Source organism: Falco cherrug, chromosome 1 (genome assembly GCF_023634085.1).
Source record: "Falco cherrug isolate bFalChe1 chromosome 1, bFalChe1.pri, whole genome shotgun sequence".
Classification (NCBI taxonomy): Eukaryota; Metazoa; Chordata; class Aves; order Falconiformes; family Falconidae; genus Falco; species Falco cherrug.
In genome coordinates, this window is record NC_073697.1 from 101,036,687 (window position 1) to 101,062,516 (window position 25,830).

At 61.5% G+C, this 25,830-nt stretch overlaps 1 protein-coding gene across 19 annotated transcripts; it reads right to left on the minus strand.

The window, feature by feature from the left end:
• Positions 1 to 630: 630 nt before the first annotated feature.
• On the minus strand, positions 631 to 24,785 carry ELN (elastin). 19 transcript variants are annotated; one of them, XM_055699949.1, is made up of 35 exons: positions 24,611 to 24,785; positions 17,738 to 17,791; positions 17,241 to 17,267; positions 17,039 to 17,071; positions 15,766 to 15,810; positions 15,037 to 15,129; positions 14,554 to 14,613; positions 14,376 to 14,441; positions 14,244 to 14,291; positions 13,013 to 13,084; positions 12,745 to 12,771; positions 12,465 to 12,536; positions 9,460 to 9,501; positions 8,946 to 9,014; positions 8,623 to 8,667; positions 8,404 to 8,484; positions 8,248 to 8,307; positions 7,230 to 7,334; positions 7,087 to 7,137; positions 5,528 to 5,659; positions 5,393 to 5,446; positions 5,130 to 5,252; positions 4,959 to 5,018; positions 4,265 to 4,387; positions 3,996 to 4,049; positions 3,632 to 3,766; positions 3,413 to 3,460; positions 2,947 to 2,988; positions 2,698 to 2,757; positions 2,223 to 2,264; positions 2,098 to 2,142; positions 1,792 to 1,833; positions 1,549 to 1,578; positions 1,380 to 1,430; positions 631 to 1,266 (listed from the first exon to the last, which is right to left on the minus strand). In XM_055699949.1, the coding sequence occupies exons 1-35, from the start codon at positions 24,687 to 24,689 to the stop codon at positions 1,217 to 1,219; spliced, it is 2,220 nt and encodes a 739-aa protein (XP_055555924.1). In that variant the 5' UTR covers positions 24,690 to 24,785; the 3' UTR covers positions 631 to 1,216. The 19 variants fall into 19 exon arrangements, 18 of the variants coding, with proteins under 18 accessions (XP_055555924.1, XP_055555930.1, XP_027661744.2 ...); XM_055699955.1 differs by having other exon boundaries at positions 9,475 to 9,501; positions 24,611 to 24,771; XM_027805943.2 differs by having other exon boundaries at positions 2,098 to 2,124; positions 24,611 to 24,771.
• Between the last annotated feature and the right edge of the window lie 1,045 nt (positions 24,786 to 25,830).

Sequence of the window (25,830 nt, forward strand, 5' to 3'; positions counted from 1 at the left end):
CAGGCTGCCCCCGTGGGTAGGGTGTCCCTGTGCACCCGGCTGTCACCATGGGTAGGGCACTTGTGTCCCTGTCCATCTGGGCTGCCACCGTGTGGCACGACATCAGTATCCCTCTTACTTCCTGAGTTGTCACCATGGATCAGGGCACAGCCGTTCCCCTGGGATGACACTGTGGGACAGGGCATGGACATACCCATCATCCTGTGGTCTGTCACCATGGGGAGGGGATAGATGTCCCCCTTATCCCCTGGGTTGTCACCGTGGGACAGTGCATGGATGTATCCCTTGTTCCCTGGGCTGTCAGCAAGGGCAGGGCATGGACAACTCCCTGCACCCCCAGGCTGTCACTGTGGGACAGGACATGGCTGTCCCCCTTACCCCCAGGCCATCACCATGGGACAGGGCACAGACCTTCTCCTGGGTCCCCAAGCTGTCCCCTCGCCCACCCACTGTGTCCCAGGGCTGTGACCATGCAGTGGGCCACACCACATCCCTGGACCAAGGACCCAGGGCATCCCCAGGCTCAGGCAGACCCATGGGCACAGGACATGGGGCAGTGCCACCCACTGGCCTGGGTCACCTGTCACTGCCACCACCACAGAGGGGTCAGGGACACAGAAGAGAGCCAGAGTCCTTTAAAAACTTGTCCTTTATTAGTCTGTTGGAAGCGAGTCCCTCCGTATAGGGCGTCCTACCCAGTTATAGCAAAGTGAGTAACATGACAGGACAGAGCCCCTCCTGCCTGCGCCCCCCCCAGGCCGGGGGGAGTGTGGGGACTGGCTGGGGTGGGGGGAGGCCAGGCCGATGGGGACATCCCTCCCTGCCGCTGGGACCCCCTTCCCTCCCTCCCTCCAATGTGAGGTACGCCTCATCCTGCCCCCTCCCCCTGTGGGGTCAACTCTGGGGCTGGGGGGGGGCGGGGGCTGTGACACCCCACGACCCTCCCAAATCCCGCAGGGAGCGATAGCACCAAGGGGGACAGCTGCTCCCCGCAGTTTATTCCGCACTCCCTGCCGGGACAGAGGGGCTGGCAGGGGGACAGGTGCTGCCAGAGGCACGGGGTCCCTCCTGGGAATGTGGGACCGGGAATGGCCCCGCGATGGGAGCGGGGGTCCAGGGTTTTGGGGAGGGGGGGTGTCTCAGCTTTGCTTGGGATGTACATTCTGGACCATGCAGTAGCACCAAAGTTCATGAGGTCATCAGTGATGGTGAGTGGTTACTTCCGCTTCCTCCCGCAGTACTTCCCTTGTGCGCAGCCCACGCCACCTGGGGGGGATGCACAGGGTGAGCCCCCCCCTGCACCCCCCGAACCTCTCGGTGGGGGGCGGGGTGCAGGAGCCGGCCCCAGGAGGTGGGAGTCACTAGGCGGCAGCACTTACCTCTAAAGCCCAGGGCACCAAGAGCTCCTCCGAAGGGCTTGGGGGGCTTCCCTGTAGGGGGGAGGCAGAGCAGGGTGAGTGGGACCCCCACCCCACTTGGCTGCTGGGTGCTGGGGAGATATGCATCCCCCACCCCAAAAAATGCCCGACTTGGGGGATGGACACTCACCACCGAATCCCAGCTGGCCAGCGACCCCACCTGAAAGGAGAGCAAAGCCCTCAGCACTCAGCCGGGACCCACATTGCTCTGCCCCGCAACCCCCAGCCAAGCACCCCCGGATCAGCTCCCTGGGTCCCCCCCCAGGCCACGGCCATGTCCCCATGTTCCATGGGCTGTGCATGTCTCCGTGAATCAGCCAGGGAGCAAGATGCGCCCCAGGTGTGTGCCAAGGTGCCGAGCTGGGTATGGTACCTGGAAATATCGGTGATACGCCGAAGCCGGGAACTCCAGCTCCTGGGGAAAAAGCAACAGCCAGTGACAGCCTGTGACAGCAGTGCTACCCTAGCCCTGCCTAGCTGGGGACATTCTGGCTGAGGACCCTTCCTCACTGCAGGGACAGCTCCTGCAAAAGCCCCTGTCTGCACCATGGCACCCGTCTGGCTTCAGGGTGCCCTCCCGGACAGTGTCGTGCCCAGCAGGGGACGGCAGCAGAGTGGGGACAGCAAGCGGGGATGAGCACAGCATGGTAAGGGACATGCTTCCACCCCAGCCCCAAACCTGGCTGCAGCCCCCCAGCACCAAAACCTGTGGAATGGGAGAGCCCTGATAAGGACAGGCAGTTTGGGGACAGGGATGGGGGTCACCGCTCCAGATCCCCAGCCAGAACAGCCCCTGCTCCTTACCTGGCTTGGGAGGTTTCCCAACAGCTCCTGGATACAAGATCCCTGTGTCAGAGAGGGGCATCAGTGCAGACCCCATTGGGGCTCGCTGCCCCGTGGGCTGCAGCCAGACTCTGCTATGAGCCCAGAGGGTCCCCAGGCAGGAACCAGCATCTCCACATGTTGGGGACAATGTACAGTACCGTGCCCTGTCCCCATGGCATGGGCAATGCTGGTGCTATGGCCCTCAGTACCTGCTGGGTGATGGCATTCCTTTCTGATCATACCCCGGGAGCAGGGCAGGCAGCGGACACAAGATGGGGCACAGGGCACAGTGACAGTGTGGGGTGGGACTGCGCCGCCACTGGAGCAGACAAAAGCAACCCTGCATCCCCTACATCCTCTCTCCTTTTTGGCACTCTGCTAGCATGCTACTGCCACTCCGCTCCCTGCACCCCAGCCCTTGGAAGTCCTGATGCTAAGGGCCAGCATCACTCACCAGCACCGAGCCCACCGACTCCAAGGCCACCAGCTCCAAGCCCACCGACTCCAAGGCCACCTATGAGGGGGATCCTGGGTGAGCACCAGTGAGGACGGGCAGCATCATCTATAGATCTGTGATCTACTCCTCACCCAGCGCCACATGTGGCTGTCCTTCCTCGGGCAGCCTCACTCCCCCCAGCTTTGGCAGAGCATCCCTCTGCCTGCACATCCCCACTGCCTGGGCTCAGCTCCCACCAGCACCTACCTGGGATGCCGCCGACTCCTGGGACTCCAGCCCCGGGAACACCTGCCAGAGAGAGCCCATTAACCCCCGTCCCCCCGCAGCCTGGCACCAACAGCTTGGGGCACCCTCAGCCAGTTCTCAACCAGCTGGGGTGGCCCTGACACCCATCCTGGGTGTCGCTGGCATCCATCTCACATCACCCAGACCAAGGAGACCCAGAGGGGACTCACCCCCCTGCACGATGCATTGCTGCAGGGAATGCACAGTGGGAGAAAAATGTCCTCAGCAAGTCCACAGGAGGGGGCCCTGGTGGTACTTTGCACCCATGGGTGACAACACGCCACCTCCCACACTTGGCCCACCCTCCACCAGGGCACCAGGGGGCACACAGGGGACATGAAGCAAGGCCAGCACCCCAACAGCCACATGAGGAAGATGGCCAGTGACTACCCACATGGACATGGGGCAGCATGACAGAGCTACGTACCAAATTTGGGAGGTTTAGCACCAGGCTGCACTCCTACTTGGGGGATGCCTGCAAAGCAAATGGGGACACCACGGTTAGGACAGTCACCCCTGCACCCCTTCCATGTGCCACTACCCCCCATCCCACCTGCATCCCTCCACATAGCTTGGTGACTTTTAGCATCCCCAGCGATTGCTGTCCCCAAGCAGGTCCCCGACTAGGGTGTGATGAAGCACCTACCTGCCCCAGGGAGGATGCCAGTGCCGGGTACCCCCACACCCGGCACCAGCCCGGGCACAACACCAACACCAGGCGTCACTCCTGGCACTCCAGCAACACCAGGCACCCCACCTGGCACCCCTCCAACACCAGCACCTGTGGAGAGAGGGTGTGAGGCAGCATGGGGGTGATCCCTGTGTGATGTTCATACTCCTGTGGCATGATCTGTCTGTTGTGGAGTGCCCACCACTGAAGGCCCCCAGCTCCCCCTGGACCAGTCTGTGCCACAGCAGGGCTCACAGGGAGACCCCAGATGCCTACTGGGCAGGTAGAGCTGCCTGCTGTGGGCTGAGCCGTGAGCAACGGGCTTCTCTGGCCAACTCACCAAATTTGGCTGCCTTTGCTGCTGCTTTTGCTGCTGCGGCTGGACCTCCGACCCCTGAACAGACACAGCAAGAGGGGTTCAGTGTTTCTCGGTGGGTCCTCTCCAGCAGCGCTGGACAGACCCCATCCCTCCCACCTTGTCTGCATTCCCCAAGGGATGGCCATGAGTTACTGGAGACCACCAAGATCCTCCTCATGCTTGTCCTGCACCAGATCTGCCCCTGCCCCAGCCAGCCTGCCACCACCACCCACCTTCCTCCTCCTCCTCACCTGGGACACCTCCAACACCAGGTGCCAGGCCACCCACTCCAGGTGCCAGGCCACCTACACCAGGAGCCAGGCCACCCACGCCGGGAGCCAGGCCACCCACGCCGGGAGCCAGGCCACCTGCTCCTGCAAGGAGAGAGGGAAGGATTTGGGCTTCAGCTCAGGAAGAGAGATGGTGGAAGGAGCCTCCTGAAAAGGCATGGCAGGCTGGGGTGGGTGGATGGATAGGATGGGATGGATGGGATGGATGGATGGATAAACAATGAGGTGGATGGATGCTGGGGTGGCTGGCTGGATGTGGAGTGGATAGGTGAGTGGATGGATGGGTGGATGGTGAGATGGATGGATGGATTCAGGTATGGATGGATGGACAGCTGAGTGGACCGATGGATATTGATGTAACCATTTGGCGATGGGATGGGTGGGTCTTCTATGGGAGGGTAGATGGAGTAATGTATGAGAAGTTATATGGAGAGTGAACTTAGGATTCTCCATGCAGACCAGCTCTCTGGAGAGCACCCCCTGACACAGCCAGGGCCTCACTCCACATAGAGCCCTGCGGAGAGCTCACCCCTCGCCCCAGCCCACCGGGATCCCATGCAGTGCCGGGCCTCATCCCTGGCAAGGGGAGCAGCCTGGGGTGAGGAGGCAGTAGGAGGCAGGACATATGGGATAACCCGGAGAGACCCTGGCTTACCGTACTTGGCTGCTTTGGCGGCTGCTTTGGCAGCAGCAGCAGCTGCTGGACCTCCGACACCTGTGGGAGAGGGAGCGCATGAGGGGCAGTGATGGACCATGATGGCCATGTCAGTACCCTTCAATCAGCACATCTGGGGACATCCCAAGCATCCCTTAGACACCATCTCACCTGGTATGCCTCCGACTCCAGGCACCAGACCAGGCACGCCGACACCAGGCACACCAACTCCGGGCACGCCAACTCCAGGCACACCGACACCGGGCACACCGACACCGGGCACACGCCCTGCACCTACAGGGAGGTTCAGGGATGTGGCCAAGCAGGCAGGCTCTGTAGGCAGGGGCCCTGCTGACCACCCCGCCATCCACAGAGCCAGCAGTGCCCTGCACCCTGCAAGCATCCCTCCCTGGGAAAGGATGACAGTGACTCACCGTACGCTGCGGCTTTTGCTGCAGCCTTCGCCGCAGCTGCTTCTGGGCCACCCACTATGGGGACAGAAGGAAGAGAGTCAGGGGAGCGGCGAGGCCACGACCACCCCATCGGCTCATGCCAGCCTATCCACTCACCTCCAACACCAGGCACCACGCCAGGAACCCCAGCCACACCAGGCACACCAGGTACACCAGGCACACCGGGGACACCAGGGATGCCAGGAACACCAGGGACACCACCGATGCCAGGGACACCTACACCAGCTCCTGCAGGCAACAAGAGGGAAGAAGTTAGATCTCGTCACAGCAACAGCTGAAAGGTGAGACCTCATCATAGTCTGCTCTTGTCACCATGGCATGGTGAGAAGAGCACCCCACCACCTCATCACAGGAGAGATGCACAGCGGTGCAAGGGAGGGACTGGTCCCACGTCTCCCAAAAGGCCCCAGCAAGGATGGGAAATCTGCTGTTGTAAGAGAGAGGCTGGGAAGTCACCAGCACAGTGGACCATGATGATCCTCATCATCACAGAGGGCTCCAGATGGTCCTTATCATGGGGACATCAAGCCTTGCAGCCAGACAGGCCATAGAGAAGAAATGGCTGATGGTCTCCAGTAGCTGCCTGGAACAGCTGAGTGCCCTGGGTACTGGCCAGACTGGGAAGCTGCCCAGGAAGTGACAGCCTTGACCTGCTGGCACTTGTTATTGCCACAGGGACAAGCATCAGGTCACTTTTGGAAGGGCTGAGTGCCAGACGCATTGTCCTCATGGCCTCCTGCTCAGCAGGTGCCTGGCACCCCAGCACAGAGCACACACTCATTAACTTGTCACTGCCAAGTTTCTCCCTAAATCCCATCCTTTCCTGGGCACGTAGTGGGGGTTTTTTATACATGATGTATAAGAGAAATAGAAGAAATGGCCGGCAACAGCTTAGCCCCCGAAGGAAAGTAGCCATCAAGCATGGCTGCTCCCAGGGGACTCCCAAGCCTCTGCAGTATTGATGCAATATCATCATACATGCCTGGAACCTGGCATGTAACCTCTGGCACTGCCTTTTGGAGCAGCACATGGATCCTCCAGCCCTGTATGGAGCCTCAGGGCCCTTCCTCCTCTCTGTGCCAGGGCTCCCAGCTTCGTTGCTGCTTGGCCACATCCCTCACTCTGCTGGATACTGGAGCTCCCTTGGGTGTGGTTATGCCTGCTGGGCATCTGGGTCTTGCTAGACCCAAGTCAGATGCACTTCGTGGATCCCACCAGGTTTTTGGAAGGCAGTGACCCTGGGCAGGGGTCCCTCTGCCAGGGATCTCTGCCCACTTGGGCAGCGAGGCTGAGCGTGCAAGTACCAGACCCTGGGTCACGTGTGCTGCCAGGAAAAGGGATTTCATACAAAACCCAAGAATTCAGACAAAGTCCCAAGACACAAGTTTGGTCTCGTCCATTCACCTCCATGAAGCAGCCTGCAAAAACCCCATGGAGGGAGAAGGTACTGCTCTGGGGGTGAAGCCAAGCCTGGGTGCAGCAGCTGGGAGCTGGGCTGGGTGCACCCAGTCCCCAGATACCTCCCCATAATGAGCCATCAGGAGTGATCCCCAGGCGACACCCGCCTGCCTGGGGCACCCTGGGTGCCACGGGTGGAGAGGGTCAGCAAGGGTCCCCGGGGAGCTGTTTGGGAGCTCCCTGAGCACAGCACATACCGTACTTAGCTGCCTTTGCTGCTGCTGCCGCTGCTGCCGGCGTCCCGACTCCTATGGACAAGGGAGAGACAGACCCTCAGCCACCAGTCCCTGTGCCTGTTGCAAAGCCAGGCAGTGGGGACAGGGCTCCTGGGAACAGTTACCTGCCACCCCGGGGACACCTCCAACACCAGGCACCAAGCCGGGGACACCGCCAACGCCGGGTATGAGGCCTGGGACACCGCCAACCCCAGGCACCACCCCTGGTCCTGGAGGGAAGCAGAGCAGTGAGACACACACCCCAGAACACCCCATGCCACTGGTGAGGACATGGTCTCCCCTGGTGTCATGGCAGGCTCCCAGGCATCTGGCTTTGAGGTGGGCTCCCCACACCTCCCAAACCAGCTGTGCAGGGGACCTGGGATGTGCCCAGGATTGGGCTTCTCAGCTCCCTACACCCAACCCAGGGGTCTGGAGCCCACCCAGTCACCCAGGAGCTTGAGGACCCCAAGGTCTCACAAGGCCATGGTTGTAAATCCCAGCTGCTCCTGGGACTGACACATTTCCTTTTGATGCTCCAATGAGTGGTTATTTGCTACTTGTTTTTCTCCTGCAAAACAGCCCATGAGGGGAGCAGCAAATGCAAGGTCTGCATCACCAAGTGCATCCCTCCACTAACAAATGATGGGTCGTCACAGAGGCCATTTCCCTGGACTCCCTGCCAGAGCCCAGCACAGAAAAATCACATCTCTTATGGAGAAACCATGCACGATGGGGATGTACTGCCCCCGTGTCAGGCTGCTGCATTGCAAGGTGGCCCAGCCAGCCCCACAGACATCACTGAAAAAACTGCTTTTTGCAAACCAGGCTTTTGATCTCCCAACAGGCTGCTGGAAGCTGCCCCCAAGGGGTTAAAGCCTCTCTGCAGCCCTGGAGAGGTTTTGCACCTTGCTGCCTTCCAGAAGAGTGGCTTTCCATTGCCCCAGGCTCCAGCAAGTAGCTGATGATGCTGGGGCTGAGGGCTGGGACTGGGACAGCAGCCCAGGAGATGGGGCAGAGGGTGGAGGGGCAGGTGGCGAAGCTGTGCAGCCCCAGCACCAATGTACAGCTCTTCCGTGCCCTGAAAGCAAGCTTGGCCCCTCAGGCAGCTGCAGCATGTATCTGAGACAGCAGGGAACTCACCAAACGCTCCTGCCTTTGCTGCTGCCTTTGCCGCTGCTGCTGCTGCTGCTGGCCCTCCAACTGCCAGGGTAGTGGTAGAGAGTCAGAGGTGTGGGAAGGGGGAGATGACCCTCCCTCATCCCCAGGGTCAAGGGTCAAGCCCTGCTGTCACCTCACCTCCAGCTCCTGGGACCACACCGACACCAGGTACCACTCCACCGACTCCCGGGATGCCAGCCCCAGGTAGGACACCGGCTCCTGCAGCAGTGGAAATCATAACCATCAGTTCGGTGATGCGGGGACACGAGCAGCATCCCCACAGCCTGGGAGGGAGGGAGGGAGCAGATGCCCTTCTGGAGAGATGGGGGATGGGTGTGCCCACGGAGGGTGACTTACCATACTTCGCTGCTGCTTTTGCTGCTGCTGCCTGTGCTCCGACTCCTGGGGAGGGATATGGGCAGCCACTGAGGTCCTGAGACCGTTCCCACCTCAGCTCCCCCATCCCACCGGGACCCTGGGGCCTGGCCCCTCCTGTCAGCATCCACCCCCTTTCCTTTAGGAGGTGATGCCCCCTCCAGGCTGTCCCTGGGGTGACACGGCCACCCTGGGCCACCAGACAGCTGGGCAGTGCCCAACATCCCATCCAAGGACTGGCAAAGTGACCAATGGTGCTCAGTCCCCCCGCCACGCCTGTGCCAGTCTCCACCCTGGGAGCGTACCTGTTCCAGTGGGGTACCCTGCCTTTCCTCCTGCCCCGATGCCAGCTCCTATCCCGCCGGGCCCGAAGCCTGCAATCACAAACAGAAAGGCAAAGACAGGTCAGGCACTGGCCTGAGGCAGGGGGATGAGGCAGATGGAGCCACTCTCAGCCCAAAAGGATCTCCTCTGTCTCTGGCATCAAGAGGTGTGGAGGGGGATGCCAGCTCCCCCCTAGTTGAGATGCCAGTTCAAACATCCCTGCCTGGAGTTGGCCACAGCTCAGGACATGTCCCAGCAGAAAGCCAGCCAGCCAGCCAGCTGCTGCTGGTGCCACAGCATGCCTGCAGGTTAACAGCTCCCAGCCCCCTGGCGCAGGGTGCCAGGAGAGCCGATTGCTCCCAGCCGGGTCCACAGGCATCACAGGCATCCCTGAGGGACCACCTCACCCTAGGAGCGGGATGCCCCTCATACACGGCAGCAGTCAGCAGAGCCATGAGGAGCTACAACCGCGGAGCAAGGGCTACAAGCACTCACCGTAGGGCAGCTTACCAGTGCTGTAGGGCAATCCATAGCCACCTGGAGAGGAGAGAAGGTGGCGGGTTAGCACTTGGCTGCCGGTGGCTGTGCCCCCTCTGCCCTGCGGTGTAGCCCCTCTCTGCCAGCTGTCTGTGCAGCACCAGCCCTCAAGGCTCCTTCCGTTGGGATAGTAAATGCTCCCAGATACAAACCCCCATGATGGAGCCAAGCCAGGGGGTGCTCTTCTCCATCACCTCGGAAGCAGCGTCTCCATAAAGAGCTACACACTCCCAGCCCCGTGCCGAGGGCTGTGGTGCCCAAAGCCAGTTTTGCAGCAGCCTCTCGTGACCCTGCTTCAGCAGGGGGTCCCCTGGGAGCCCTGCGGCAAGAGCTGTACCCAGCTGTCTGCACCATCGCCAGCTCCAAATTAAAGGTTTTAATTGGAATCAGGGCTTGGGAGCCTCTGCTGAAACGTGACCTCATTAGGAGGTCTGCACGAAGGGATGAGGAGGGATTACAAGTGGGAACATCGCAGCCAGGGAAATAAATGTCTCCTTGTGAAAGAGCAGGATCCCACCACTCAGGACAACATGGAGATGCTCGTGACACGGCGGGGACCATGCACTTGGGAGCCAGCAGCATCGAGCTCCCATCACTGCTGGCAGTAGTATGAGGAGGAGTGATGGGCTGCCACATCCCCGATGGGGACAGCTTGAGCAGCACGTAGAGCAAGCCCTCCCACTGGAGGGGGTTGCACGCAGGGCAGGGATGCAACTGCCTGTGGCCAGGACGGGATTGCTCATGGCAAAGCATCTCTTTGGGCACGGGACACTATCCCCACCCACCAGCCAGCACGTGGGGACCAGATTTCCCTTCACCCTGCCGGCCTGACCCACCATGTCCCACGCCAGCGCAGCATTGCTGGAAGATGGGGGCTTTCCAGGCTGCAGTAGCCTTGAACTGTGCTGGGTATCCCCTGCCTTGGGGACCCCCCCTTGTTGCAGCACCTCATCAGCTCCTTGCTCACCCCAAAGCTGCAGAAGAGCTCAGCACTGGGTGACACTGTGGAGGTGACTCCAGGGGTCAAAAGCCAAGCCCTTGGGTCTCCAAGGGTTCTGCCAAGTCCAAGCCCAGCTCCCCAGCAGCTCCAGATGGAGGAGAGAGCAGCCTCCGCCCCAGGGCTGTGCCACCATCCTGCGCTGGCACAGGATGCCACCAGCACTCCTGGAGGGGCTCAGGGCTGATGGGGGCACTGGCTGGCGTGGAAAGGGCTTCACACAGACTGATGCCACCCAGCACAGCCAGGCAGTGGGGAGCAGTCCCCATCCCCATGGCATTGGGTGGGACCCTGATTTCAGCCACAGCTTCAGGCTGTGGCCCCAGGGCCACCTCCTGAGCACAGAGCAGGAGATGGCTGGGGCATTTGGAGCAAATCATCCAAAAAGGAGACTTTCCTGAAAATGTTATTTTCCCTGCTGTCCCCTCGTCCCCTCTCAGCCCAGTCTTACTGTGGCTACAGTGCAGAGGATGCAGGACTGTGTGACAGCCCCTGGGTCCATCCACAGCATCAAAGCCAGCCCAGTATGTCCCCGCACTGCCAGCTCCAAGCCCTCAGAGGTGACAAACTGCCATCTCCCAGCACCCTGGGAAGAACCAGGGTGCCAGGAAGCACCCAGCAGCTGAAACCACAGCTGGAGATACCACTGTCCTGCTGTTCCCCACAAGAGCTGTAACGTACCGATGGTGCTCCCTGGCCAAGGGATTTATTTAACGAAGGTTCCCCATAAAGTGGGTCAGCCAGCAGCAGCGTCCTGTCCGGGCTGCAGGCCACTGGTGGGGCCGCCACGGGATGAAGCCAGGCACAGCCATGCCATGTGCCGGCAGTTTGCTCTCCGCACCAGGCACCCCATGAAAGGCAGTCTGGGGTTGGGCTGCAGCAGGGAGGCCAGACAGTATCCGATGGCAGCAGGGCCGAGTCGCCCTAATGAGTGCAACTCTGCCTCCACGGGAGGAAGCTGATGTGGGCCAAGCATTTCTGCTGTCATTTGTGGCCACGGGCCCCGGCAGGGGGAAGCCAGCAGAGCTGCTGGGGCCAGCGCCCATGACGGCATGGGACCTGCTCCCTGGGGGTGGGCTCCCACTGCCAAGGCTTTTCTGCCTGCAGCAATTTGTTTTGGCAAGTGGGAAAATACTCGTGGATCTAATCACTTCCCAGCACCCCAGGAGTGTGAGATGGAGGCCCCTGCCCAGACCTGGCTGCCCTCCTCTTTGGGAATGCTCTTGGGACCAGCAAGCTGGCAGCATGGCCCTTGGAGGGCACAGCACCCGGTTCTGGCTGCCTGGCACTGTCCATCCTGGCACTGTCCCTGTGTGGGCACGGCTGGCTGGGGAATGGGCAGAGCTGGCATCCAGCACAGGGCTGGGAGATGGATGTCCCTGGAGCAGCCCAGCCTAGGAAAGGGTGCTGAGCACCCCCAGGCTTCCCTGGGCAGGCAGTGGGGAGAGACACCTGTCTGGATCTTCATCCCCACTGCCTGCCTGCTGTTGGTAGCCTTGGCTAGACCTCCCTGAGCCAGGACTTTTGGCCCAGGTGAATGCCCAGCAATGCCTGGCACAACTTCTGGAGCCACAGAAAGCAAACAGTCCCTGCAAGGGCTGTGCCTCATGCCAGGTGGAGCTGGCAGGGACAGCCTGGGGTGGCCTGGCCCAAAGCATGTCCCCAGAACACACTCTTTCCTACCTTACAACAGCTGGAGAGAGGCATAGCATCATCCTCACAGGCTGGGGGCAAGGCCAGCAGCAGCATCCAGGCAGCTGCCCACGGGGCTGCGATAGGCAGGGCTGCTGCTGAACACACCTGCCCAGTGTCCCTTGCCCTGTCCTGTGGTCCCAGGGCAAGCACCGGCACTGCCAGGTCCAGGGGACCCGGGGGCACCACGTCTTAGCCCTGGGGAACAGCAGGTCCATCTCCTGGCATTGCTGGGGGTCCTTCACCCCTAGCCCCGTTGGCTGTGGCAGCTTACCTGGGAGCTTAGGAGCTTTGATGGGATACCCCAGAGGGACACCAGGCTGCTGACCTCCAAAACCTCCCAGTCCTGCAAAGCCAACAGCAGACTCTCACCTGGAGCCCGCACCCAGGCTGCCACCAGTCCTTGCGAGAGGGGAGCGCCCCAGGGCACCCCGGGAGAGGACAGCAGGTGGCTTGGGAAGCCCTGAGGCATCTTCTGGTGTGTGGAGGCCATGGCTGTGATGAACAGGCTTGGAAAGGAAGAGAAGGACGGGCGAGAGAGACAGGACACTCACCAGGGATTCCTGCGAAGGCTCCTGCTCCTAGGCAGAAACACAAAGGCACCCACATGAGCCAAGGCTGGTTTCTGGGGTCCAAACTAATCTGAGTGGGCTGCATGGGCTCAGCTGGAGGTCAGCTTTGCTCACCCATGTGCCCTGTGGGGCTGCAACCCCAAAGGATGGGCTGGGGCCAGCCCCAGCAGGATGGGGATGAGGGCAGAGCTGGAGCCAGTCCTGCATGTGCCCTCCACCCCAGTGTCTCCAGGCGATCGAGGGGACCTACCTGGACCTTTTGGCTTGACTCCAGCACCTGTGGGTACTCCAGGCAGCACCCCTACACCAGGGAAGCGGACACCTGCAGCAGAGACCGGAGAGGCCAGGTGAGCACAGTGGGACGTTGTGGGGTTGCTGGTACCCAAGCCCCCTGCACCCAGCTCCCAAACCCTTGTCACCCATCTCTGGCTCAGCACTAACCCTTGTACCCTGGGACAAGGTACCCTCATCCCCCAGGGGCTTGCTGGGTCCCCCCTATGCCAGCCTCCCCGCACTCCCCGGGCAGAGCTGCTGGAGAAGGGTTTGCTCCTGGGACTGCCTGTGCTTTACAAGGCAGGGGGCAGGCTGCCGACACAGGAGCTCAAGGTGCCTGCAGGGTATATGGCACCCATGAGTGAGTCCCACTCGTGACCACAAAGCACCAGCCCATGCCATGGTATAGCCAAGCCCAGGCATTGCTCTCTGCCCCAGTGATGTGCACTGCTTCGTGCATGCTGGGGCTCTTTGGGGAGTGGGAGGGTCCTGTCCGCTGAGCCCTGACCCTCCAGGGGCAACAGGCAGTGCTTTGGCCTTGCAGTCATTTGGGTTGGGTTTTTGAGTTTGGGGTGGGGTTTTTTTGTTTGGGGTTTTTTTTTTTTTTTACTTTTTACAAATGTCTTTCATTATAACTCACATGTTTTCAGACACGGAAAAGACATTCCTGACCAGCAACACACTTCTCCTTCTGACGATGTCGAAACATCTTTTTTTCACAAGTTTTCCTCCCCCAAATTACTTTGCAGTGAGGAATTCCTCTCCCCCCTCTGCCACCTCCTCCCCCTCCTTCCCATGCTGCCTTTGGCTGGGCAAGCCAGCCCCGGTGGTCTGTGCCAGCTCCTCTCCCAGAGCTGATGCCGCCTGCTCCCGTGGAGCTTGGCATAAGGCCCCTAGAGATGCCGGGTCCCCCTGCCTTTGGCATGGTGGAAATGTCACTATGGCCCCAGGGAAAGGGTTTGGAAACTGCAGGGTGCAGCAGTGATGGGGCAGGCAGGGCGTTAGGCAGGCAGGCAGCATGGGGCTGCTTGCAGCCTTCTGCAGGACAGGGTGCTCTGCCTGTGTGGGCAGGGCAGGCAGGAGTGGTGTTATAATGCCCAGGGTGCAGCTGGCCACAAGGCTACCAACTCAAACCGGGGTGCTGGCACCAGTTGAGGACACCCTCAGAGGTCGAGGTGCTGCCAGTGGGGTGGGGACCCCCAGCTCACCTGCACCAGGGAGCACGCCACCTGGGAAAGCTCCAGGAATCCCAGCACCTGCCAGGCAAGAGAAAGACAGGGATGAGCACGCAGCCAGAGCCATTCCCCGCCCTGGCCCCAGCTTTGGGGCCGTGCACCTACCTGGTACTTTGGGGGGTTTCCCTGCTGCACCAACCCCGGGCTGCACCCCGCCCGGTACCACTGCACCTGCAGGCAGCAGAGACCCCTGAGCCCCAGGCACCGGCTCCTGCCCACCCTGGCAGGCATGGGGACAAGTCTGCCCCAGGACTGGCTATGCTGGACAAGGGGTATTTCCTACCTGTGGAGACCCCGAGGCCACCAGGACCACCAACTCCACCCACGCCACCAATGCCAGCACCTGGAGGCATTGGGAAGAGGAGTGCACCAGTGTGAGATGCCACTGCTGGGCTATGGGTGGCCGGAGTGATGCCAAAGGAAGGGACAAGCTCAGGGCAGCTCTTGGGGGCAAAGGGGACACCCTGAGGCAGTACCAGGGATAAGTCCCCCAGACCTGGGCACAGAGACCAGGCAGCTCAGTGCCCTCTGCTCCTGAGGGCTCAGGTTTGGCCAATGTCATTTTCCTGGCACACCAAGATGTGCTAGGGTCCCTCCAAATTGGTGGGGATCCCCACAAAAGCAGACCCTCCCACTTACAGCCCCCCAGTTCCATGGGGAAAGCTCTCCTAAACCAGGCTTCCAGGGAACACCAGGAGTCCCTGGGGGCTGCCCGAGCCCCAGTGTTGCCTGGCCCAGCATTGCATCAGACACCCCCAGCACTCACCAGCTTTTGCAGCAGCCTTGAGCGCAGCAGCAGAGGCAGCGCCTGGGAAGACGCCCCCAGGAAAGGCACCTCCAGGAAAGAGACCCGCAGCACCTGTGGGAAGAATAACCAGCATGAGCATCCCCAAAAAGCAGCTGGCAAGAAGGTAACCTGCCCTCCATGCCGGCCATAGTGGGTGCAGGGAATGGTGAGCCATGGGGGGCTGCACAGCAGTGCCAGGGCTGGCGTTGAGCTGGGCAAGGCAGGGGTTAGCAGGCACTGCCCTGTCCTGCACCAGCTTCTCCCTGCATCCCCTCAAATACCTGCTCTGATCCACATCCTACCCATCACCAGCTGTGCTAGCACCACCCAGGGCACCCTGTGGTGTCATCAGCTGCTGCAGACTCCCAGGTCCCTGCCAACTGGTTCACGTGGCAGGCTGGCCAGCTTGTGCAGGCACTGTCCCTCTGCTTGCAGACCCCGCGGGGACCCCAGGTCCCTCCTTGCCTATTGCTGGTTGGGGTCACCCAGCCACAGTTGATGCCATGATGCTGGGAGACCACAGGGCTTCCTGTTGGCAGCTGCCAGTCCCTCGGGTCTGGGAAGGGTGCCCAGCCCAGATGGGACCCACCAGGCAGGCTACAAAGAGCACCCAATGGAGACAAGCCACATGCTGTCCCCAAGGTATTTCTCTGGGGACATCACCCTGGGGACAGCCCAGAGCATGGGCAGCCAGTGGTCTGTGCTCACCTGGCTGCAGGCCAAGTGGGCCGAGTCCCCCGAGGCCTCCGACCCCTGGAAAGAGAAGTGGGATGAGGTACGGTGGGGGGGACAGCCAGGGCCAGACGAGCAGGAGCATCCTGTTGCACCAGGTCCCCCTGGGACAGGAGCATGCCTCCGGGCTGGGCACCGGGAAGGGTGACAAACATGCCTGCCAGCATCCAGTGCCAGCATCCAGGTCCCCCATCCCATCCCTTTCTGCCTCACCCATCCCCCCACCCTGCCTGGCCACGAGGGGACTAGCCGAAATGTTTATGGCTGAGGAATGAGCCCCTCTGGCTCGGGCCAGCGCTGCCTTCCAACATCTGGGGCTAATCAGTCCTGGCTCCCTCCAGGCGCAAATTCCAGTGCCTTTGGCTCGGGGCACAGACACTGCTCCGGCTGGGGCTTCACAGCCGCGCCGCGGTTGGTTTTAATTATGCCGAAATAAAGGGCCTTGTTTTTCTTTCCACGAGCTGAAATCTGAGTAAACGGAGGTTGCCGGCCCCCGCCTCGGGCTGGCGCTCCCGCCGCGCAGACAAGCCGGCTCGGGGGGCCGGGGGGATGCAGCATGCCCCTACCCTGGGGCGCCGCGGGTACCCCTGGGCTGGGCAGGGAGGGGAGACCCTGGTCTCCACCTAAAAGAGCATCTGTCCCTGGGCCTTGGTAGGCATGAGGCATCTCTGTTGGTATCAGATTTGCCCCCCTGTACATTCAGTCCCTGCTGCCCCAGCACCTCCCCACCATGCCCCAGGCTCAGTGCCCTTGGGCTGTGCATCCTCCTGCTAAGCATCTCGTCTCTCTCCCGGTGACGGCCCCTCTCACCCCCTCATTTCTAGGCCAGACAAACCCCAGCGTCGGCTGCAGGAGCCCCAGCAAAAGCTGCTCAGCCACGAACACAGGCAGGCAGAGGTGCTGCCAGCTTCCCACAGACATGGGCTCCCAGTGGGGCTGAGTGAGTGTTGCCTGGCTTTACATCGTCCTGAGGAGCTTTGGCACAGGTTTGCAGGCAGCAAGCACCCCAAAAGGGAAGTCTGTGGGGGCTGAAGGGGAGAAGGGAGTGCGCCAAAGCAGGGCATGAGGGAGGAAGGCTCCCCTGTGGCTATGGGGGCTTGGCAGGGGTTAGTGTGGCCAGGCAGTGCAGAAAGTGGTGGTGGGGTCCCCTTGGCCGTGTGGGAGAAACATGAGGGCAACAGGGGTCAGGAAATATCCTGTCCACTGGCATGGCCAGAGATGGCAAGAGCACCAAGGAAAGGCTTTTTACCTGGTTTGAGAGGTTTTCCTCCAGCCCCAAGTCCTAAGGGAGAACATGTGGAGAGGGGTCAGAGCCACCCTTCCTCTGAGCATCCCGCAAGATGGGGCCAGCCTCGTGGCAGACCCCCTGCTCACCACAAGGCAGCTCTTCAGGGGGTGCTGCCCCCCTCCCCGTCCTTGCACACCTTGGGCAAAGGGGTATCAGCACTCACCTGCTCCCAAACCTCCAACCCCAGCACCTGCAAGCAACAGCACAGTCTTAGCACCCATCCCCGTGAGCACCCACCACCCATCCACCCACGCCAGGCTCCCAGGGGTCCATGGGGAGGCAGAGAGGGTCACAAGGGGATGGGGCACCTCCCCGCCCCAGGATGCCCCCAAGCTTTTGGCTGAAACATCGGGGACAGGCTGTGACCTCTGAGCACCTCCCATGGCCAGGGCTGGGAAAGGTGTAGGTGCCAGCCCTGGGCTAGTGACACCCAGTGTAAGCCTGGCACTGCCACCAGTTCTGTCCCCATGCCATGAGGCTGGCATTAGTGCAGCCACCCAGGGCTGAGCAGCCAAACAGTGTGTCCCCATGGCCCCTGATCCTGGCTGGCAGGTCCCCAGCCCTCCATGCTGGCTCAGAGGCACCCAGGGACCACCCAGGCATCTGCCCCATCCCCGCAAGCCAGGTGATGTCCCCCCAACACTGCCTGGACCCCTTTACCTGGGAAAAAGCCTGCTCCTGGCACTCCCCCTCCAGGGATAGCACCAGGGACCCCTGCAAGAAGAGACAATAATCATTAAAATCTCCCCAGGGATCCAAGTCTATCCAGCAGGTCAGGGTGGGGGAACGTTCCCTGGGATAGGGAGCTGCTCTCTGCAGGTGGGGGTGGGATGCAGAGCCCTGGGCAGGGCTCAAAGGCAGGTTCCTGCCTTTTCTTGCACACCACAGTTTCCCCAGTATGATAGTGGTGACGGGGCTTAGAGGTGCCCCAACTGGGAGCCGGAGAGGACATCTTGGTGGAGATGTCAGCAGGACTTGGTCCTGCATGGGACAGAGGGACACAGGGGTGGTATGGAGTGAGGCTAGCTGGTGTCCAGCTCTGCTTCCCAAAACCTGTCCTGTACCACCAGTGCCATCTCCATCACCTCCAGCTTCACATGGCTCTGGAGGGACAGGTCCAGGCATGGTCATGCATGACAGGGTGAGGCTGTCCCAGTTCATGCCCACAGCCCTCACTGGTCCCAGTCAATCCTGAGCATGCTTGGCTGTGGCTGCCCCATGCCCACGCTGCCTGCCCTGCCTTGCCTTACCTGCTGAGCTGCCAGCTGGAAGAGCCAGATCAGGCCAGCAGGACTGCTGTTGGACTGGGAGGACAGTGCTGACACCCAACCACCTGCATGCCTCTGCCCATCTCTGCAAAGCTAACTGCCCAGATCCCACCAATTTCCAGGACATCTGGAGCTCATGCTCAGACACCACAGCAATGTTTTTTGGCTCATTTGGACCCTGGCAAAGGTGTGTCTTCTGCAGACCACCAGGCAGCCATCTCCTCGGTGGTCGCCCCTGCTCCATCAGGGCTATGGATGGGGTGGCAGCTTACAGGAGGGTTGGCAGCACAAGGAGGCTGCAAGGCAGAGGGATGCTCCGATTCCCGCTGGAGCATGTTTTTGACACTGGGGGAGTTGCCATGGGGTTTGCAGTGGGATTTGCAGGACAGCTGGCAGTGCTTGCAGTGAGGCTGGCAGGTAGATTTGGGGGTTGCCAGAGGCAAGTGCAGCACTGCCATGGCCAGCAACCCCAAGGCAAGCTGCACCCAGCTCTCCTGCCTGCTCTGGGCAGAGGGGATGGAGTTCAGGGTGGACAGGCACTGGGGACCCTGTGGTGACATGGCTGGGACCTGAGAACCTGCTGCCCTGCTCTGAGGCTTAGCACCTCAGTGAGGGTTGGGGGACCCAGCACACCCCCAAGAGCTGGGTGCGTGCAGTGGCACAGCCCTGGCCACACCGTCACAGCCTGTGTGGTGCCCTGGGACTGAGCAGGGCAGCCAGTGCAGGCAGGTGCCAGACAGGTGGCAGAGCTGGCATGCCAGGGAGGGGGGCACATTGTGCTGCACATCTCCATCTCAGATGTGGTGCAAACTCTGGAGTCCCCTCTTGCTGTGCTCCTTAGCACCCTGCTTCACCCCGACATTTGCCCACTGCAACATGCCAGGGATGAGGCTGTCCCCTCAGCCCTGCTCACCTGTGTCCCCCACCACCCAGGGCACCTGTGACGGACCCCCAGCCCAGCCGCACAGAGACTCAGTGCTAGGATGCACCCACACGTGTGTCAGGACACATACAAGGGGGATGTCTGGCTCTGCGTGCACAGGAGAAGTTGGGACACATGCATTGGCAGGACACACACCCACAAACCCATCGGCAGAGGATCTGTGCCGGGACACATCACACAGCCCCCATATGCCCCAGTGATGCCAAAGAGTGGGGCTCAGCCCTGTGCCCCAAAAAAACACCTCCCAGGGCCTTGTTGGGGCTGGAGGTCGAATCCGTCCCTGGAGCAGCTGATATCCCCTGCAGTGGAGGGGACACGTGCTCGGTCATCGCTCAGGCCAGCCAGCTCACCCCTCTGGCACAGCACAGCCCAGCCCGGCTGCCAGCCAGGGGTTTATGGAGCAGCTCATTTTCCCCACACATTCCCACACCCACCCCACACCCACCCCACCACCCCCAGCTTGGAAACACAAATCCCAACTTCTTGCCTGTTTCCAAACAAACTCTGAGCAAGCGTCCACATATCGCCTGCCCTCCCCAACCCACCCTGCTGGGAGGGGATGCCCCACTGCCGCTGGGAGCGAGAGCCGGCAGGATGGCCAGGATCCGGCTAGGAACCCCATGCCTGGGGCCAGTGACTTTCCCCCACCAAGCAGGAGGGTCCCTGCTGTGCTTAGCCAGGCCAGGTCCCTAGTGCTGGGGTGACACCAGGCAACTGGGGACCCAGGCTGAGGTCCCCTATCCCTCTGTCCTGCTGTGCCAGTGCTGCCTGGCAGAGACCTCTGGGGAAGCTGGGGCAAGGCACAATGGCTTTTAGCCTTCCTGGGCTGTGTGGGGACCCTAGAAAGGTCCAAGTGACACTCCAGGTGACATATGCCTGCAGCCACAGCTGCCCTTCATTGTTGTCACCCTCCTGGACACTGTAGACCCTGGCAGGGGGCTCCCACTGTGGTGCCACTGTTACTTCCCCCTCCCTCGGCATCCCTCAAACACCATCCCAGGGCCAAGGTGCTGTGCTCATCTGCACCTTTTGGAGGATCACAGGGGATGTGCTGGTTCATCAACCATCTCCATGCCCAGATCAGGAGGCAGAGGCGATCAGCAAGTCCTGGCAGGAGCCGGGATGGCTGGGGGCAGCGGGATGGCTGGGCTGCGGATGCCATGCGGCTCTGGGGAGGTGAGGTTTTCTCTCAGGAGCATTGCAGGAGGCTGTTCCCTCCCTTGCCACTCTCCCTGACCAGCTCTGCTGCCAAACATGGCCAGCTCTGGACTTCCCTTGAAGCTCTTTTACAAACTGCTGTGGTGCTGGCAAAGCCGGACTCATCCCAGTGGGGACGGAGTGCCCGTATCTCAGCTTGGGGTCTGCTCCCCGGTGTGGGCACTGCCAGGGGGCACAGGGCTCTCTGACCTGCTCTGCTCTCCAACTGAGGACCAGCAGCCAAATTCACCCCAGCACCACCAGTCCCACCCATCGGCAGCACCACCGCAGCTCAGGTGCTGATAGCAGCCACCACGGCCTCCCTGAGGTCACACTGGGCTGTGGCCATTGCTCTCCAGCCAGTCCCTATCCTTCCTCAGCCTCATCATTCATCACCCAGCCCTCTCCTTCCTTGGGGCCGGAGCCCATAGCCTAGCTCCGCTCTGCTACCCGGTGAGGCATACCCCCTTCAGCCTTTCCATCTCGCATTCCTTTGGCACATCAGGGAAGGGGAAACTGAGCCACGAGCCTCTCAGCACTGAAGGAGCTCTGTGCTGCCTCTGTCCCTGCTCCAAGCCTGCAGGACTCCAGGAAGGGGGGTTTCTCCTGTCTCCCAGCTTTTCTCCTGGGCTGTAAGACTGCAGAGCACAGGGCTGGCCCTCAGCACCCCAGCACTCCCCCTGGGGATGTCTTCTCAAGCCAGAGGCAGGAGAATTTGCAACCCATATGTGGTAGGGTGTGCCAGCTGTGGTAGAGTTTGGCACTTGGAGATACTCAGGTTCTGGTGTGGAATAGGATCCGGTGTTTATAGGAACTAGACTTTTTTTCACATAGCTCTGTACCACAGGTCACTCTGCACTGTTCTGTCTGCACTACCTGTGCTGTTTCAGATTGACCACTGTTTGCATCATCAGCATCATTTCTACCTACACCACTGCTTGCAGCTTCCTTTACAAGCTAGAAATACATGTTTTCTCTATTCGACAGCTTTCAAGACCAAGACCAGGCTGGAGAATCCACTGCAGGACATGAGCTCACACCCTCACCAGGCAGCCAAACCTTGTACCTCACCATCCTCCCTGCACTTTGTGGGCAACCACTCCTGGAGGAGGTTTATTATGTAACCACCACAGATATTTCCCCTCTTCCCTCACACCACTGGTGTTTTTCTTTCTTGGGAGAATCAGTTCTGGAAACAGCAGTCTCCAAGCAACTTTGAAGCTGTGTTGCATCCCAGCCCGAGCTCTCTGGTAGCAGCTCAGGGGGAAGCAGGAGGGGCTGCTGTCGAGAGCCTGGCTCCTCTCCAGCCCCCTCAAGCATTCAGCTTTCATCTCTGAGTGCTGGCGGACAAGCTGCACCCTGCAAGTTGTTTGCAGAGGGAGCAACCCCAGCAGGCCAGTGCCTTGGGGAGGTACTCAGCTGGGAAGGGGAGATGCCATCCCAGCCCCACAACTGGCACTACTGGCCCTGGGGCACACAGGGGACTCTGGGTGTCCTCAGAGGGTCTTCATGGTACCCAGGCTGGGATGCCAGCACACCTGGTGCCAGCCTCTTTGCACCCACTCAAGCTGCCTGCTGTGGTCCCAGAGCCTGCAGGGCTGGGACCTGTGTCCCTCTTGTTCCCCCTGGGAGTGTCGCTCCTGCAGGATTCCCTGTGCTCCAGCACAGGAAGCACTGAGGGATGGATGGAAGCACTGAGGGACAGATGTCCCACTACAAATGCGGGGACATGCTGCACTTAGAAACACACAGCAGCTTTCCCAGGCAGCAGCCTGGATCCAGCCATGCACATCCCCACAGTGCCCAGTACAACTCTGCTGAGCAGCATGGGATGATCCTGACTTGCTGCTGGGAGCTTACCGACTACTGCCAACTGCTGCAAGTCTGGGGCTCAGCCCCTTGACACTGCTCTCAGGGGGACAGTCTGTGTGTGCAGGGGTCCTTTTTCCCCCTCGACCCTGGGATGTCTCAAGGGTCCCCTTCCTGCCAGGCTGGTTTGCAGCTGCACTGGCAGCAGGTGCCGGAGGATGCTGCCCTGAGCCCTCTCCAGGCTGGGTGCACCCCACGGCACCTTGGCATCCCACACACACTGTGCCCCTGGCTGTGCCTCTGTCCCATCTCAGTCCCCGAGGGTTGGCAGGGCAAGGAGCATGGCTCAGCCCACCCAACGCCATGCAGTACATCAGGCTGAAGAGATACTAGTCATTTCTCCATTGGGGAAGCATTTTCTGGTGTCCCCATCAGCACTGGGAGCATTTCCAGGGCCAGGGCCACCTCCTCTGTGAGCTGCTTCCCAAACCAGCAAACACCCCTGGAGACTGAGCCAGGGAATGGAGTGGGGCCGCCAGTCCCAAACTGCTCAAAAACTGCTGCAGGATCTCGCCCAGAGCCCAAAGTCCTCATGAGACTGTCCCAGCTGGCCACTGCTTGAGAGCTGGGGAGCAAAGCCACCGTGGTTCAGGAAGCCAACAGAGAACATCACTGCCTGAGATGGAGAGTGCCCAGGACTAAGATGCATCCCACCAAGCACCTTGACCCTGAGCTGTAGCTACCCAAGATCAGGCACTGAACAGCAGCTTGGCTTTACAGGCAGCTGCCTGGCCTGGCACCACTCTGAGGTCACACTGCCTGCACAGCCAGGGTCAGACCAGCCCATGGTAAGGGTCATTGGAGCCCACCACAGCAGGACAGAGCAGGGAGCCGCAGGGCACTGGCAGATGGAGCTGCTGGCTGCAGAGCCCTAAGGGCTCTGCCCTGGGCAAGGAGTAGCCCAGCCTGAAGCTGCCTGATGCCACACGCAGCCCTGGCACTGCCCTCCCCTGTCCACAGGGTCCTGCCCCCTCCCCTCCTCTGGTCCTTGGTCCTCTCTGGCTGACAAGCCTCACACAACAGCTCTGGCACCAACCCCATCACTGATGGTAGCTCTGCCCATCACACACCCTCCATGGCATGACACAGGGCGAGCACTGCCTGGCTCTCTGGAGGTGGCTGTCCCATCCCTGACCATGCTGTCCCCATCTCGCAGACCCTTGCCCTGTTTGGCCAGTGCAGCAGGCCATAAATCTGTTCTCAGAGCTGCTCTCCCCACCTCTGTGCATGCTCATGTCCTGACCACAAGACGCAAGCCGTCTGGTGGGCAGGCACCTGCTGCGCTGGCGGCTCCAGCTTTGTCACGCGGTGCCGTGGGATGTGCACAACTGTGCTGGCTTTTGCCTCCCCGCCCCAGCAGCGAGTTTGCTGCATGTGCATGTGCTGGGGTGTGACACAGCCCCTGTCACTGCCCGCCAGTGAGCCATGACCTGTGCCATGCACTGGTGGATGGACCTGACAATGGTGACATCAGTGCAGGGAGGATGGTACAGGGGCCACCCCAGGCACCCAGAGCGATTTGGGTGGGTCGAGCTGCTCTGCAGCTGCACCAGCCCAGCAGGCTGTGTCTCGGCCACACACTGCGCAGCAGCTTGCACACATTGACTGCGGGACGCACACCCCCCCCCACTGCCCCTCCAGCTCACACCGCCACCGCAGAGAGGGGGTGACAGGTGTCAGGTCCCCTGGCCCCTCACACTTATGTTCCCCATGGCAGCTTGGCAGCTACCCCCAGCTGCATGTGCTCTGCCTGCATGTCCCCAAGCCCCTTGTGTCCCTGAGCTTCTCATGGCCCTGACCCTCTTGTGTCCTCAAGCTTTGCGTGTCCCTGAGCCTCTCATATCCCCAAGCCCCTAGAGTCCTGCATGTCCCCGAGCCTCTCGCCAGGATGCGGCACCTCATAGCCTCCCCCTGACAAGTGCTTCATGCAAGCGGTGCCAGTCCCGGGCTGCCCGGTGTCACCCTCCTTGGTGACATTCCCCCCCACCCGGGCACGGTACATGCGGCTGGGGGGCAAAGAACCCCCCGGGGTGGTGGCACCCTGGGGACTGCCCTCCCACCCTCGAGGACGTCCCCAAGGCAGGGCAGGGGGGTTGCCTGTCCCTGCTCGGGGACATACAGCCGCGGCAGGCGTGGGGCTGCCCGGGGGGCTGCAAGGGGGGCAGCGGCCGATCCGTGGCCCTCGTGGAGGGTCCCCGCAAGCAGGGGGAAAGCACGGGCCGGGGCTAAGGGGGAAGGAGCCTTTTCTTTCCTTACCTCCTTGCTGAGTAGCCGGGAGGATGGAGAAGAGGAGGAGGACTCCGGGAAGGAGGGGTGCAGCTGCCTGCCTTGCCATCTCTTGAAGCAATGCCCCCGTGCTCCTGCAGGCAGTGTGTTTTATCCCAGAGCTGCTTAATTGTTGCTTCCAAGGATGCGAGGGGAAGGGGGGGGGGGGGGGCGTTGGAAGGAGGGAGGGGAAAAGAGGAGGGAGAAGCGGGGAGAGAGGCTCAGGACACTACGTCATGAGGAAAGGGCAAGCACACACAAGCCTCTCCAGCCGATTGGGCTGGCTCAGTGGTTATTTTTTTTTTCCCCTTCCCACCCCCAATCCCCCGCTTTTTTTTTTTTTTTTAATTTCTCTCCTTTGCTGCTCTTTCCAATCCGGGCGCGCCCCTGCCAAAGCAGCCGGGAGCAGGGGAGCTGCCAAGGCGGGCTGCGGCGGGTGCAGGGGCGGGCTGCGCCCCCGCCAATGGGCCGCTCCCACCCCCCACCCCCCGCCTGGCAGCGGGGAGGGGGTCGGTGCCCAGGCTGGCACGGGGGGGCTGGCATCCCGGGTGGCACCGGGCAGAGGCGAGAGCCGGCTGGGTGAAGGGATGGAGGGTCCGGGGGGTGTCGTGCGAGGAGCCGCCCCCAGGCGCGGGGTGCGGGGTGGGGGGCCCGGGCCCGGTGCCGGTGCCCAGCTGCGGCGGGGCACCACCGGCGGTGGCCGTTAGGTGGCGGGCGCGGGGTGTCCGGCCGCCGGCAGCAGCGGGAACCGGGGCACCTCGCAGCCCCGGAGCGGTACCCTGGCCCCGGGGTAGCCTGGGGACACGCCGCGCCCAGCCTGGCCGTGGCAAGTGGTGGCCACCGCGTCCCCCCAGCCACCTCCAGATCCCGGTGCCACGGGGCGGCTCTTGCCGCTGAGTTGGGCTGCGCCCCCCTCTCTCCAGCCCCGGTTCATTCGCGGCCACCCGGGCTCCGACCCCCCCACCAGCTCTGAGATGCTCCTGCGAACCTAGGCACTGAGTGTCCGTGCTGGCCACCTCGCCCAGCCTTCTCACGGGGTGTCTCTGGGCAAGTGTCGGGGAGCAGCCGGGGCAGGCAGCGAGTTAAATTTGGAGAAGGGATGAAAAGCAAGGAGCGCAAAATCCCCCTCTCCCTACAGCCTGCAGCACTGGCCACACTCAAGCGTGGGATGCTGTCGCTGCAGGTCCAACACAGGGTCTTCCTCTCTTTGC